This window comes from Pongo abelii, chromosome 7 (assembly GCF_028885655.2).
Source record: "Pongo abelii isolate AG06213 chromosome 7, NHGRI_mPonAbe1-v2.0_pri, whole genome shotgun sequence".
Taxonomy (NCBI): domain Eukaryota; kingdom Metazoa; phylum Chordata; class Mammalia; order Primates; family Hominidae; genus Pongo; species Pongo abelii.
The window spans coordinates 24,451,819-24,466,937 of NC_071992.2; the positions used below are offsets into that span (position 1 = coordinate 24,451,819).

At 42.9% G+C, this 15,119-nt stretch overlaps 1 protein-coding gene across 2 annotated transcripts in view; it reads right to left on the reverse strand.

Annotated features, from left to right (window-relative positions):
* Nucleotides 1-15,119, reverse strand: part of BIN3 (bridging integrator 3) — a 48,437-nt gene that overhangs the window by 20,184 nt on the left and 13,134 nt on the right. For both annotated transcript variants that reach the window (XM_002818888.5, XM_009243615.4), the window contains exon 2: nucleotides 3,938-3,986. In XM_002818888.5, the coding sequence (XP_002818934.4) occupies nucleotides 3,938-3,986 (49 nt within the window). The remainder of the gene's footprint in view (nucleotides 1-3,937; nucleotides 3,987-15,119) is intronic.

The following is a 15,119-nucleotide window of genomic DNA, read 5'->3' on the forward strand; positions in this document are numbered from 1 at the left end:
AGATCATCCTGGAAGCTGAGGAACTTGAGGTCTCATAATGAAGCCGAGGAGCAGGTCGGAGGGGGGAGTGCGTTTTCTACTTGGTGCCGCTCAAGGCCATCTGACAGCTTGAGAGGAGTTCGGACACATTTCACCTCCCCTGCTTCCAGCGGCAGGGGTGGGTTGCTTCTTTAGCTCACTGGTCCAAGAGCTCTCTCCTCCACTGGGGAAAGATGCACGGGGACACTGCCAGAATTCTAGCCTCTCAGATAATGGCTAAGGGACTAAAGGGACACACTGGAGCCTCATTCCGAGGAAAAGAGCCAGACAGAAAAGATCTGAACATCTTTGAATGCTTGATGCCTTTGCCAAAAAGGCAATTGGACCCCAGTCAACAATGCAAGTATAAACACATGTGCACGGACTGTCAGGGGATCAGGGCAAGCTGGGCCAGGCTGGCGAGGTTAGCTCAGGGAGAACCAAGCCCCAGACGACTACCCTTGGCCACCCCCTGCATGCATTCTCCAAGGCCCACGGTGGGAGGAAGGGGTTTTGCTGTTCCCTGCTCTACTGGCAGTGCACAGGTCAGGCCCTAGCACAGAGTGGGAACTCAGTATTAAGTGAATGAACAGGCTGAGTTCCCACCCAAACTTATGCTCATGGTGAAGTGAAAAAGGAAACTGGCAGGCAGGGCCGGGGCTCTGATCCCAGGGCTGAGGTGCATCTGATCGGAGTCTGAGAAGCCCAGAATCCTCAGCACTCTGGGAAGCCCCTCCTTCAAGGGATGCTCTGGGTGGAAAGTGGGCTCCCTGTAGGTATGTTCTAGCAGGATTAAGCAGGATTAATGAGGCTAAGGGTCCCGCCACCTGGCAGGTGAAAATCCTTCTCCAGTGGAGAGGCTGCATGTGGCCAGACTCTCTTTGCCCTAACTTTGCAGAGCACCCACCTGGCTAGGAACCTTGGAGTGCGTGTTCCTTGTGTGCAAGACTCACAGTAACCCTTGTTTCAGGGGGACATGAAGAGCAAAGCTTCGAAGAGCTTTTCCATCCTCCCAGGTTATGCAGGAAGGTGTGGCGGCTTCTTTCTACGCTAAGATGCTCCAACCACTTTATGGGACTTGGGGAGCGGGAGGCGACTGGGTGGAAGGTTAGGATCGGGATCGGGGGAGCTTTTGTTCCTCCATCTCAGTTCTAATGGTCAGCCCCAGCAGGAACAAACCATTCTAGCCAAAGTCTTGACAATAATGGAATTTGTGTTAATAACCTGGGCACAGGAGAACAGTGAGGGTAGGGACACAATGCTTTCTTTGTGCCTGACAGTTGGGTGGCTTGAGCCAAAAACCTCCTGAAACTCCCTGAAGATAACATGAGCATTTCTTCCCATGACAGGGGCTCCATGACTTCCAATAACCCAGGCAGCCCCAGCTGCTCCCCTCCCTGAAAGTGCCTGGGCAAGAACAACAGAGTGCGTCACTGCTGTTCAAGGGCAGCTGCCAGAGATGCTGAGACAACTGCACAGCCCAGGCCTGTTTCGGGGGCCGGGAAGGGGTGGTGGGTGGGGAATGAGACTGAAGAGGCAGGGTCTTACTGCTTCTACTTCAGTGCCTCTGGGGAGTGGAGGGGTATAGGCCAGGGAAGTAAATAACTACTCCAAGCTGTAGCTCAGCTGTGATTCCTTGTGAGAGATCAAAGGCCCAGCCGACTTTGTTGCGTTGGGAAATCTAGCTGCCTGGGACAGGCTGAGTCCCTGATGGTTCATAAAGAGGGTCAAATCAACCAGTTTCCTGTGATTAGTTAATATTAATTGGGGACTGATTTTGTGCCAGACACTGTGTTAGGTGCCTTCAATGTATTATCTTGTGTGAGCCTCAAAGTAACATCTGTGACACAGGTACTCTCATCATCCTCATTTTATAAATGAGAAAATGAAGGCTCCAGAGGTTAAGGAACTTGCCCAAGGTCAGAGACAGCATGTGGCAGAGCCAGGATGGGGACCCAGGCTGCCAGCCTCCCAAACCTGGCTTCTTAACCCCTACCTGACCCCCAGTCTATCAGAGAGCAGATGCCATAATCAGAGGACCACAATTCCATCTCCAGCGAGAGAGATGCGAGGAAGGGAAGAGGGATGCCCTGTGTGCATCTGCCCGCACTGCAAGTCCTTGCCACTCCTTAGATCAATGGAGCCAGAGATCTTGCCACCAACACACTGGCAAAGCAGCTGGTTTGCCTACACTTTCCGTGGAGAACAAAGTTCATTTTGATAAAGATTGGGGTACTGGGAGGGTTTTTGTTTGTAGTGAGCATTCAGAATAAAAGACCCCTTTTGAAACCACTTCCCTTTCAGATCTATCATGGATTAAACTCTGGAGACTCAAAGCCACACCTTCCCACTTCCTGCAGCCGGCTAGAGACCAACATATGCACACCCAGATTCTTTGGACTTCAGCTGAGAGCCTCCACAGATGGTCAGCCTCTGCGTGAGAGGTCAATGCTGAGTTGGTCAGCAACCTGCCTCTGCATGAAGCAGAGAGGCCCCACCCCCCAACTTTTTTTTTTTTTTTAACAGACAGGGTCTCAGTCTATCACCTAGGGTGGAGTGCAGTGGGGCAATCAGAGCTCACTGTGGCCTTGAACTCCTGCGCTCAAGCAATCCTCCTGCTTTAGCCTCCCAAGTAGCTGCGACTACAGGCGTGCATTTTTTTTTTTTTGTAGAGTTGGGGTCTCTCTCTGTTGCCCAGGCTGGTCTCAAACTTCTTGCTTGATATGATCCCCCGACCTCGGCCTCCAAAGTGTTGGTATTATAGGCATAAGCCACTGTACCCTGTGAGGGTGCTTTTAACTTGGGTCTGTTTCCTCTCAAGTGACCTTACTTTGGATTTGCTAGAGATGGAGCCATTGGTCAGATGTGTGCCAAACTTCTCACCAGACTGAAGCAATCTCTTTCCTGTGCTTTTGAGAGCTCTGCCAAGGAGGGGAGAAGCTAGTAAGACAAGGAGAACCATCAGGGGCTGGGATGACAGACGAGGGCCTCTGCCACCAGCACAGCACTAGACTTTCTGTAGCTGTCACATCAGAGAGGCTCTACAGTTGTGGTCTCCCATGTTAAAACCAAGAGACCCACTCAGATTTGTGGGTCAGGAGGTTGAAAAGGCTATTTTGCACTGGGATTCCAAAACACTGGGAGGGCTTCACAGCCCAGGGAAGCATGAGGCAATGGAAAGAATATCGGCCAGGGGCTCACGTCTGAGTTCTAACTCCAGCTTTGCCAGTGTGGGGTTTTTATAACTTGAAAAAGTCACTGCAACTTTCCACGGGCCTCATTTTCTTCATCAGGAAAAATCAGCAGGTTGGACTAGATGGTCTCTATGAGCTTCCAGCTCTAACTTCCTAAGAATCTATGATTCTCTTTCTTTCCCATTCTGGAGATAAAAACATTCTAGGGATAAAAACTGTGGGCTTAAAGAGGGGTGGGATTCAATCTTCCCTTCCTGCTGAGTGACGCTGGGTCATGGCCAAGAATACATTTGGAAGTTAACACAAACAGGCCGAGGCCATTGGGAAAAGCTTCCTGGACTTTTCTGCAGCTGAGGTAACAGAAATAAATGCCTGGGCAGTATCTTTGGTGGCGGCCTCTGTTTCAGGAACACTCTTAGGAAAAGTGTAGACCACAAGCCAGTCCCTACAGGTGGACTGTTCTAAAGCAATATCTTCCTCTACATTTTTGTAATCCACCCATTCCCCCTGCCCAAGGACGATAAAGAGCCCAGGCTAACCTTTCCTAGGGGAAATGTCCCAGGACAGGAGGCCCCTCTAAGCCCCAGTCTTACCCGCATACGCAGGAATAAGGCCTAGGTTGCTGTCTTCCCAGCCCCAAGATGTGTTGATTCAAAGCTTTGGTTCTATGCAAAGGCCATGTGATACAGAACTGAATCTCACAGCAAAACAATCGAGTTACTCACTGTTTTGGGCACAATCTGTTTCTTGGGCTGCCCAATCTTAAAAGGAATCCTATAAAAGAAAGACAAAGAAGGATATTGTGAGAAGTGGGGAAGGATGCAGCTCAAAGTATCAGTATAGTACAGGCCACTTTCCCCTAGGAGGGCGAGGAAGCATGGCCATGGCTTGCTACTTGGTACTTGGACCATGTGCCCTGGTGGGCATACAACCATTGGCATCTGGGCTTGGTTCTAAGAGAGAGAGAGGTCCTCCCACCTACAGTGTCAGATGCAGGTTGTTCTGTCCCAGAACATCTTTGCTACTGATAGTCTGTCATTTAAAGACAATGAAAAGGTGAGGGGCAAGGAGTTTGAGGCTGTAGTGAGCTATAACTACACCACTGTACTCTAGCCTAAGAGACAGAGCAAGACCCTATCTCAAAAAAAAAAAAAAAAAAAAAAAAAAAAAATTCAGCTGGGTATGGCAGCTCATACCTGTAATCCCAGCACTTTGGGAGGCCCAGGTGGAGGACTGCTTGAGCCAGGAGTCCAAGACTAGACTGGGCAATATAGCAAGATCCTATCTCAAAAAAAACAACAAAAATTAGCCGGGTGTGGTGGCACATGCCTGTAGTCCCAGTCACTTGAGAGGCTGAAGCAGGAAGATCACTTAAGCCCAGGAGTTCGAGGCTGCAGTGAATTATGATCATACCACTGCACCCTAGCCTGGGCAACAGAGGGAGACCCTGTCTTTTAAAGAGATAAAGGAAGGGAACAGAAGGGAAGAAAGGGGAAGGGGAGGGGGAGGAGGAAGAAAGGAAAGGAAAGGAAAGGGGAGGAAAGGAAAGGAAAGGCGAGGACGGCAGGAAAGGGGAGACATGCTGTGAATAACAATAAGACCTTGTGTCTTGAGGAGTTGCAAACTTAGAAATTACAGACTCACTGTAATAGCTATCATCCTTGAAATCATGAATCACTATGGTCTATATTAGGTGCTTCACTACTTCTCTATAGAGGGGCAAACTGTGGATCTGCAAATCTTCTTTGGAGGCTGGGGAGACGTAATAAATAACAGAGGTATTAGTGATTGGCCGGCCTGGATTATTTCCCTGGGAAAACTCACAAAATCAAAAAGCTGCTAACTTGGAAAAGAATCTGAAATCCAGTCCAAGTCTGCCTTGGACTTGCTATGAAGAGCTGCACCTCAGATTGCCTACTTTACAGCATGGCACAGAGGAACGAGGATCACGGGTCTAGGAGTCTGAACCTGAGCATTAGCCTGGCCTCCGCTTCCACTGAGCAGGCTGCCCTTCGGCAGGTGACGGCTGCACTGGGACTCCATTTCCTGCTCCATAAAACAAGTAGATTAAACTAGGTGATTTAGGAGATTCCTTGAGGCACTGAGCATTCTATGATTCTCCAATTCCAGGAAGAAAAGTGGCCAGGCTAGAAAGTGCATCCCAGTGGCTATGGAAAGGGTAGGCTCCCGATCCCAGGTAGGAAATGAGTCAAGAATCCCTGGGATCAGCTCCGGCAGAGGGCTCTCAGCCAGCCATGCTCATCCCTCTCCTTTTGGCTCTTCCATTCAAACCTCCCGCTTCCACCATGCATCAGACCCGCTCCACCAGGCCCACATCCCACCCTTCCCTCCACATCCCCTTCTCTCTGAGCCTGCTTTCCTTTGGCCCAAACTGACCAACACACTGTTGCTAAACCCAAGGGTGTAATTAACCACCGATAATGACCCCAAACAGCGATTCAGTGGAGGGGATGGGCCAGCCTGAGTCACAGTGGTTTAAATTTAATTTCTGGAGGACATCCTGTTTATTGTTAACCCAGCCTCATAATTTGGGAGTGTTAACCCTTTGGGGGCTGGCTGATTTGCATCTTCTGTAAACAAATAAATTCTGGCTACATAATAACCAGGGAGGAAAGGTAAGGTCTGGAAATGAAAAGGAAAGAAAAAATGAAATTGTTGTTTCCTTTCTCACACCTAAAGAGAAAAGGTTCATGGGGAGATGGGTTCCTTCCCCACACCCTGGTTACTTTTCCCATTCTCAGGGATTAGAGCTGACAGACAGGATGGTTTTCGGACAGTGAGCAACTGCCCTCAAGGACCATTCTGGAGACAGTGCAAATGAGGTCCTGGTGGCAAGCACCACTCTGGAGACATTGCAAATGAGGTCCCGGTGGCATTGCAAACAGACAGCCTGTATTCTGTGGGAAGCATGCTGCAGCTGAAAGTGCTCTAGACCCGATATCAGAAAACCTGGCCTCTGCCTCCGACTCATTTTGTGATTTGAACAAATCTCAATCTCTCTGGAGCCCAGTTTCTTAAACTATAAAACAAAGGAGTTGGAATCCCTTCAGCTTATCTAAAACTGGAATTCTAAACTGAATCTCCACTCCAAGAATATGGGGAGTAGGATGAGAATTCTAAAGAAGTCTCAGAGTGGTCTTCAAAACGACTCTTGGAGTTTAGTACTGTAGACAAGGGACCAAGAAATCAGAAACGTAGATTCCATTATTTGTGGTGCTACAGCCTCCCTCTAAACCTTAATTTAGTATCACGGTATTTTTAGAATTGTAAGTTACCATAGAAATTTTTCCCCCAGTTCAACCCTCTCCTTTTGTCGATGAGGAAGCAGATCCAGAGAGGTTCAGTGACAAGCCCAGGGTCACTCTGCTGGCTCACAAGAGAACCAGGAAGAAGCAACCAGGACCCCTGGTGTCCAGCCCAGTTTTCTCTCTGCTACCCACAGTTCAATACTCTTTTCACATGAATTTGTGATAAGTATGTGATGAAAATACCTAGTCTTAAAGTCCTATGGAATTCCAAGGGGCTCATTGTTCTTAAAGGTCTGGAAGTGAATGGGAGGACGTTCATGCTGAACTGGGTGCTCTGGCACAATAAGAGGTTATGTACACCAAGCAGACGGAACAGGTCTCTCCTTGTATTTTCACCACAGTTACTGACGATCACAGAGACCTATCATACTGTTCTGATTATTTTTCAACTCACCTGCTCAAAAGCCCTATTAGAACACTTTAAAAAAATCCTTCACATTTAAAAAGTTTTAAAGAAAAACTGTGAGGCCGGGCACGGTGGCTCACACCTGTAATCCCAGCACTTTGGGAGGCTGAGGCGGGTGGATCATGAAGTCAGGAGATGGAGACCATCCTGGCTAATGTGGTGAATCCCTGTCTCTACTAAAAAATACAAAAAAAATTTGCTGGGCGCGGTGGCGGGTGCCTGTAGTCCCAGCTACCCAGGAGGCTGAGGCAGCAGAAATGCGTGAACCCGGGAGGCGGAGCTTGCAGTGAGCCGAGATCGTGCCACTGCACTCCAGCCTGGGCGACAGAGCGAGACTCCGCCTCACAAGGGGGGGGAAAAAAAAAGAAAGAAAAGAAAAATTGTGAAGGAAGTATGTAATTCCTATGTTGCCCACCCTCAGTTTCCCCTTTTATTAACATCTGATACTGGTGTGGTACATTGGTCACAATCAATGAAACAACAGTGATGACAGAGTCAAGACTATCCTTTCTTCAGACCTCCTCAGTTTTCCCCATGTCCTTTCTCAGTTCCAGCTTCCCACCCAGGTCACCATGTCACCTTCAGTCGCTATGTGCTCCAAGGCTCCGCTTGGCTGTGACAGTTCCTAAATCTCTCCCTGCTTTTGATGACCATGCCAGTTTAAAGAAGTGCTGGTCAGGCATTTTATAGAACGCCAATTTGGATTTGTCTGATGCTTTTCTCCTGACTAGACTGGAGTTATGGCTTTTGGGGTAGAAGATCACAGAGCAGAAGAGCCATCCTCACCACATCATACCCAGGGTCCACAAGGTCAACATGCCTTACCCTGCTGATGTGAACCTTGATCACCAGGCTGAGGTCATCTTTCTCAGCTTCCCACTGTGAAGTTACTCTCCCTTCTCCCTTTCCCTACTGCACTCCTTGGGAGGAAGCCATCATGCAGAGTCCTATTTCTTATTTATTCAACCATTCAATATCAGTATGGACTCACAGATATTTATCTTATATTTTGGGTTATAATCCAATATATTATTTTGATGCTCAAACTGTTCCAGCTTTCGCCACTGGCAGCTCTTTCAGTTGGCCTCTGTGTCCCTTTGACATATCCACATCAACATATGTATGTATGTATGTGTGTGTGTATTTCCTTACTTTCCGGCAGTACAACATGTACCAAGTGCATCATGTACATTTCCTGCCCCAGCCCTAGAATCAGTGGAGGAACTTACATTAGTATTCAATGTGCTTCTGTAATATGGTCTCAACCTTACTTTTCCTATTCACTCAGTACAACTGCCATGATTCAGCCAAGTGGCTGTTCATTAATCCCCCAAATCTAGACTCCTTATAATTTCCTGTCCCAAACTGGGACATTTTGGAGTACACGTCATCAGGACAACTTGGACTGTCCAGGGCAACCAGGACAAATGGCTACCCCACCTATAGGGAATGCTTTCTCTGCTCCCAGGAAAACTTCTCACCTTCTTCTAAATGTCAAAGACTTATTTGGCATTTAAAAAATTCTACCCTTTACAGTTAATTACAGTTTATCTCCTTAAAAAGTAAAGTATTCACATGAGAAACAGTAACTTTAAAACAATTATTATAAAAAAACATGCTCATTGCAGAAAACTTGAGAAATAAAAGGGGATGGGGTGGGTGGGGGGAGTATAAGGGAGGAAAAGAAGAGTTTTGGAAAAAAAACCCAGCCATGATTTCACATCTAAAAGACGGCCAAGGTTAATGTTTTAGTGTTGTTATTTGTATTTTTTAAATTTACAGAAAGAAAAACTGAAGCAAATATGCCAAATGTTGGTAGTGGCTAATTCTGGGTGGTGAGAATATGATTACTGTTTTCTTCTTTGCACTTTCCACATTTTTTTTTTCAAATAAACCGAAAAAAAAAAAAAAAAAACCCTTGTTTTTTTCTTGACTACAAAAATAGCACCTGATCAATGTTAAAAACCTGGAAGAAATAGGAAAACGCAAAGGACAACACACACACACACACATCCAAAGGAAAAAATTAACAGTACTATCCCGAATCATAGTGTGTACATATGTGTGTGTGCATGTGTATATGTAAATATTTATATAACTTTTAAACCAAAAAGTAAAAGAAATATCATGAATGGTTTTATATGAGAATATATCATTTTCACTCTCCTGATTTTTAAGAGCTACAAAGTAAAATGAGTGGCTCTGGTATATAATGGAAATGTACCACTCGTTTTATTTCTGTAACCTCATCACTTACTGCTGGTCATTTCAACTGTTTCAAATTTTTCTCCTATTACGAACAAAAACTCTAATAGCTAAATCTTGGTGTGCACCAAGAGTCATGCAGGATCAATTCTGTATACTGTGTTCAAGGCTTTGATACATTTTGACAAACTGCCCTAGAGACAGATTGAAACATTTAACATTTTTGAAAAGATTGAAACAGTTTACATTTTACTAACCACACTTTGTTTGTATATCAGGATTTTTTTCTTGGATTAGTGTTTGCCTTTCACTTTTGTACATGCTTGTGTTTAATGTACAGAAGCTTTTGATTAGTGTGAAATCAAATCTACTAAATCTGCCTTTTGTGAGTTCTTCTTTTGGTATCAAACTGAGGATGACCTGCTTCCTCCACTCCATCAATTTGCAACTATTTACCTATATTTACTTTATTACTTTTATGGCTTCCTTTTGTTAATCTAAATTCTATTATTAGTATCAAAGTTATAGTGTGCATAGTCTAATAAGGCAACAAGATTTCTTAAGTAAAACGTTAGTTCCCAGGACTCCCTAATCTCATTTGCCAGAAACAACCACTTTCAACTTAACTGAGCTTTTAGTATTTACCTTTGCACATCTAAAGATAAATGCTTATACTGCTACCTCTAGATCGTTAGGTTTTAAGGCACTAAAAATCTACTTTAGCTATTGACTTTTTACTTTGGAAGATGAAGATTTAAAATTAAACAAAATATTTTTGGGTACCCATCCCTATTTCATGAAGCCACACTTGCAGCTCTTCTTCTCAATATAGTTACAGTATAATAACTTGGTTAGCTTAATATTAAGTAAACTATTAGGAGGATATTGTGATTTTTCTTCCATCCTGCCCTTGAGAGCCAGCAGATTGTTCAGCCTCAGTCAAAGCTTTAGGGCACGGCAGTTGCAGCCAATGTACTGAGTCACAAACTCATGAAAGTTTCCAAGTCAAAGCTCCAGCTACGCCACTCCCAAATTCCTGACCAACAGAAACTATTTATTGTTGTTTCCAGCCACTAAGTTGTGGGATAATGTGTCACGCAGCAGTAATACATAAATAACATGCACACTTTAACTTTCCCTAAAATTGATAATTGTCACTTTTCTTTCATTTGCTTAATTGTCTACGTACTTATCCCCAATTCAATCTGTGGTCTAACTCTGGTTTCAACACATTTATCGTATCAGGTGTTCTCTCCTTTGCATCTTCCGGACAGTCTGCCCGGCAACTGCTGCCTCATTCCAACCTGGACTGGCTGCCTGCTCCCCAGCCGTGAGGCTCTCAGCCCCAGCTCTCCCTTCACCAGTCTTTCTGGGATTCCTTTGACTTCTCTTTCATGATTTTTCCCTGATCCTCCTCTTTCTTCGTTTACCCCTTATTTTGGTGGGAACAAAATATGTGGGAGGTCATTTTTGAGACTGTGCACAGCCTAAAACCTTTTTCTTCTACCTGCAGGCTAGTTTGGGCATAGAATTAAAGGCTGGACATAATTTCTGTCAGAATTTCAAAGGCATTGCTCCCCTGTCTTCTAACTTCCCAGTACTGCTGCTGTGGGAAAGTCTGAAGCCACTATGATTCCCATCTTTTGTATATAACCTGTTTTTTATTTTCTTACACAATCTTATAGGAATGTATGTTTGTCACAGTGTTGTATAATTTTACAACAATGTGGGTCTATTTTCATCCACTGTGGTGGGTGCTCATAGGACTGTTTCAATTTGGCAATTTATAATCTTCAGTTCTGAGATTTAAAAATTTTGTTGTTGATTTCTTCTGTTTTCTGTTTCTTACTTCTGAAACTCACAATTTCGACGCTGACCCTCCTTGGCTGGTCCTCTAATTTCTGTTTCTCAATTTTATCTTCTAATGCTTCTAGGAAGGTTTTTTTTTTTTTTCATTTCTGCTATCAGTTTTTTTAATTTCTAAGAGCTCTTTTAAATTTTCAGGATGTCCTTTTAAAATGGCATCTTATTTTTATTTCATGGATGCCTTATCTCTCCGAGGATCTTAACAACAGCTTTAATTAAAAAGTTTCTTCTTCCTTTTATAGTTTCAGTTTTCCTCCAAGTTGCTTTTCTTTTTGTTTAGTCTTTATTTTCCATACTAAGTGCTTTCCTTGGATGTGCGGTAATTCTTGGTTGCCTACTCTCATATATGACTGGGAGACAAAAAGAGCTGACAAGAAGCTCTGAGCACACGAACCATGTTTATCTACTGGGTAGGGCAATCTGCAAACTGGCTGAACAGTTTTGTGGGGAACTCCCTGATGTCACTATCTTTCTAGTCTCTTCTCTTGGGCAGGTAAAATTCCTTAGAGAAGATTCTTCCAACCTCCTGCCATTCTGGGAACTTGGCAATGGAAGAGCCTGCATGTGCATGTATGTGTGCACATGTGTGCATGTGTGGTGGGAAGGGGAAGGGGTGTGCCTTGGCACTCTGAGGGCATGTGTTCACTTCATCCTCCTGACTTCACTAGGGCAGTCCCACCCTCAGCTGTGCTGGCTGCCCTCTCAGAGGCGGGTTTGAAGTTTATACAATTTTGTATGCTTCATTTAAAGAAAATTACAAATATACAAATAGGCATGAAAGTGAATATTTAGGCAGAGAAAAAAGCATAACAAATGCCAAGTTTTAAAAGCTAATAAATGACACAAACATCACAAAATAATCTAGTATTTTTACGAATCATTTGCCTAACACACCTCTATCTTTGTCTCCCTACATTTTTGGGCTGCTTAGTGTTTGGTTGCCTCTTCATGTGACACAGAGTTGGTAGCATCATTTTCTTAGAGTAAAAAAGATAATTCCCTCTTTCCTCTGGTATGGTTGTTTGAAATTTTTCTACTACTGATGGTTTAGAAAAGCCTTTTTCAGCTTACTGGTAACACCTAAATTTCAGGATTGTTGTAAAATTTAGAAAAATCTCATGTTTCCGCTGCAAATAAACTAAGATGTCAGGGCACATTTCAAGGTTTCTTGTACAGTGACTAATCTTAAACGTTCTTTGAATTAATGACAGTGACCAGTTTGTCATTAATGTCTGTCTTTGTAGGAGGGCATATTTTGAATTTTATCTTCGTTATGCCTTTCATGTTAAATCCGCCAGAAATTTAAATGTTTTATCAATGTGTTCCTCTGATTTGCTCCTCCTCTTCGTTAACTGAGTTTTCTAACAATCACTTCTATTTAAAATGGATCTCATTCTCTTAATGGATTACTCACTTTTGGTACAACTGGAAAATGTTTTGTTATGCTTTGCTTGATTTCAGAATGATTTCTATATATTTAAGCACTCACCTTATCATTTTTGTGTTCCATTATTTTTAAATCCAATTTTCTCTCTAGTTGTTAAGTAAATTTAAAATTGACCACAAAAGGTAACCTTTACACATTTCCAACTCAGGAGTCTGTGATTTCTTGTTTTATTAACATTTTCCAAAGATGTCTTTACAAAGTACAGTTAAAACAGTATACTCCCAATTCACCCTTCCCTAGTTCCATCCCCCAAAAAAAGCCTGGGCTACCCCAGGATTGCCTGACATGATGGGTAGTATGAAGAAGTAAAAGCAGGAAAGAAGACAGAGGTCTTCCTAACTCATTGCAATATAAATACTTTATGTTTCAGTTTACCACAACATAGGCATGCCTAGGGTTCCTTCCAGGGTCTTGGAAAAGGTCCATTTAAGTTGGGACCCTGAGGTTTAAGCTTTATAAGTTTCATACCTTAAATCCACCTTTGTGTCCCCTGGTACAGAATTCTTTGGAGGTGGGGTTGGAGTGGAGGACTCTTCATTCTTCTGCTAGGGTGGGGTGGGGACAGTCTCCCAGTGATAAGCAGTTAGGGAGATGTTAGGGCTCTAAACTATTCATAGTTTTCAACCAATCACCCTGATCTCAGCCCTTGGCTTCACCCAACTTCTAGAGGTACTTAGTACCAACTCCCAAACCTTTGAGAATTCTGTGATGTAAGGTGGGATGGCTCTTGGTTTTCTCAAATGCCAGTTTGGGACTTGACTTTCTTGCAACTAAGTCAGTTACCTCATGTAACTGCACTCTAATTCCCGAATTTTGTTGTTGATGTCTCTTCTATTCTCCCTGAACTATGGATTTATGCCTTAACAAAATTGCTTTACTGTGCTTTTTGTAGGATTTGTGAGGGAGATAAATTAGATGTATGTATTCAATCTGTCGTCTTTACTCAGAATCTGGTTTATTTTTAAATAACATACCATAACATTCACCCTTTTAAAGTGTACAATTTGGGGTTTTTAGTATATTCCCAGAATTGTGCAAAAATCACTGCTATCTAATTTCAGAACATTTTTATCACACCAAAAAGAAACCCCACATCTATTAGCAAGCAACTCCCCTCTCCCAGCCCTGGCAACCATTACTCTGCTTTCTCTATGGATGTGCCTTTTCTGGACATTGCACAGAAGTAGAATTATATTTGTATGTGGCCTTTTGTGTCAGCCTCCTTCACTTAGCAAAATGTTTTTGAAGGTCATCCATGTCATAGCATGTATCAGTACTTCATCCTTTTTTTAATCATTGAATACTAGTTCAGTGGATGGATTTACATTTTGTTTATCCACTTATCATCTGATGGACAATTGGGTTGTTTTCCCTTTTTGGGTATTAATGAATGCTGTGACAAACACTTATGTTCAAGATTTTGTGTGGATATGTTATTTCTCTTGGGCATATATCTAGGAGCAAAACTGCTGGGTCATATGGTCACTCTATGTTTAACCTTTTGAGGATGTGCCAGACTTGTTTTCCAAAGTAATTGTATCATTTTACATTCCCACCAGTGGTATATAAGGGTTCCAACTTCTCCACATCCTTGCCAACACTGTCTTTTTCATTTTAGCCATCCTAGTGAGTATGAGGTAGTATTTCTGATGTGTATTTCTCTAATGACTAATGATGTTAAGCATCTTTGCATGTGTTCATTTGTATATCTTTGGAGAAACATCTATTCAAATCCTTTGCTCATTCTAAAACTGTTTTATTATTATTGTTGTTGAGTTGTAAGAGTTCTTTGTATATTCTAGGTATTAGCCCATAATCAGAAATATTTTCTCTCATCCATGGGCTGGGTTTCCACTTTCTTAATGGTGTCCTTTGAAGCAGAAAGTTTTAAATTTTGATGAAGTCCAATTTATCTGTTTTTTCTTTTGTCGTTCATGCTTTTGGTGTCATACGTAAGAATCCTTTGACAAATCCAAGGTCATGAAGATTTACTCTTGTCTTTTCTTCTAAGAGTTTTATAGTTTAGCTCTTACATTTAGGTCATTGATCCATTTTGAGTTAATTTTTAAATATGGTGTGAGGTAGGGGTCCAACTTCATTCCTTGGCAAGTGGCTATCCATTTGTCCCAGCACTGTTTGTTGAAGATTATTCTTTTTCCACTGAACTGTTCTGGCATCTTTGTTACAAATCAATTGTCCATATATGTAAGGGTTTATTTCTAGACTCTCAGTTCTATTCCATTCATCTACATGTCTATCTTGATGACAGCACCACACAACCTTCATTACTGTAGCTTTGCAGTATTAAGACTGGGGAGTGTGAGTTCTCCAGCTTTGTTCTTTGTCAAGATCATTTTGACTATTGTGTGTCCCTTGCATTTCCACATGAATTTTAGTGGTTTATTTTTTATATTTAAATCTTTGCTGCATTTAGAGTTTGAGCATATGACTAGTTAGGTGTTTTAACATAGTTTTAAAAAATTCCATCTTTGAAAAATTATTTTATCAGCATTAAATGCATCTACTATTCCATACCACAGAGTAATCTACTCTTTTGCCAATAACACAGATTTATTTACATGTATAAAAGTTCCTGATACTTAGCAAAGCAAATCTTATTAAAAATTTTTTTTCCAGGTAATTTCTTGGCTGTT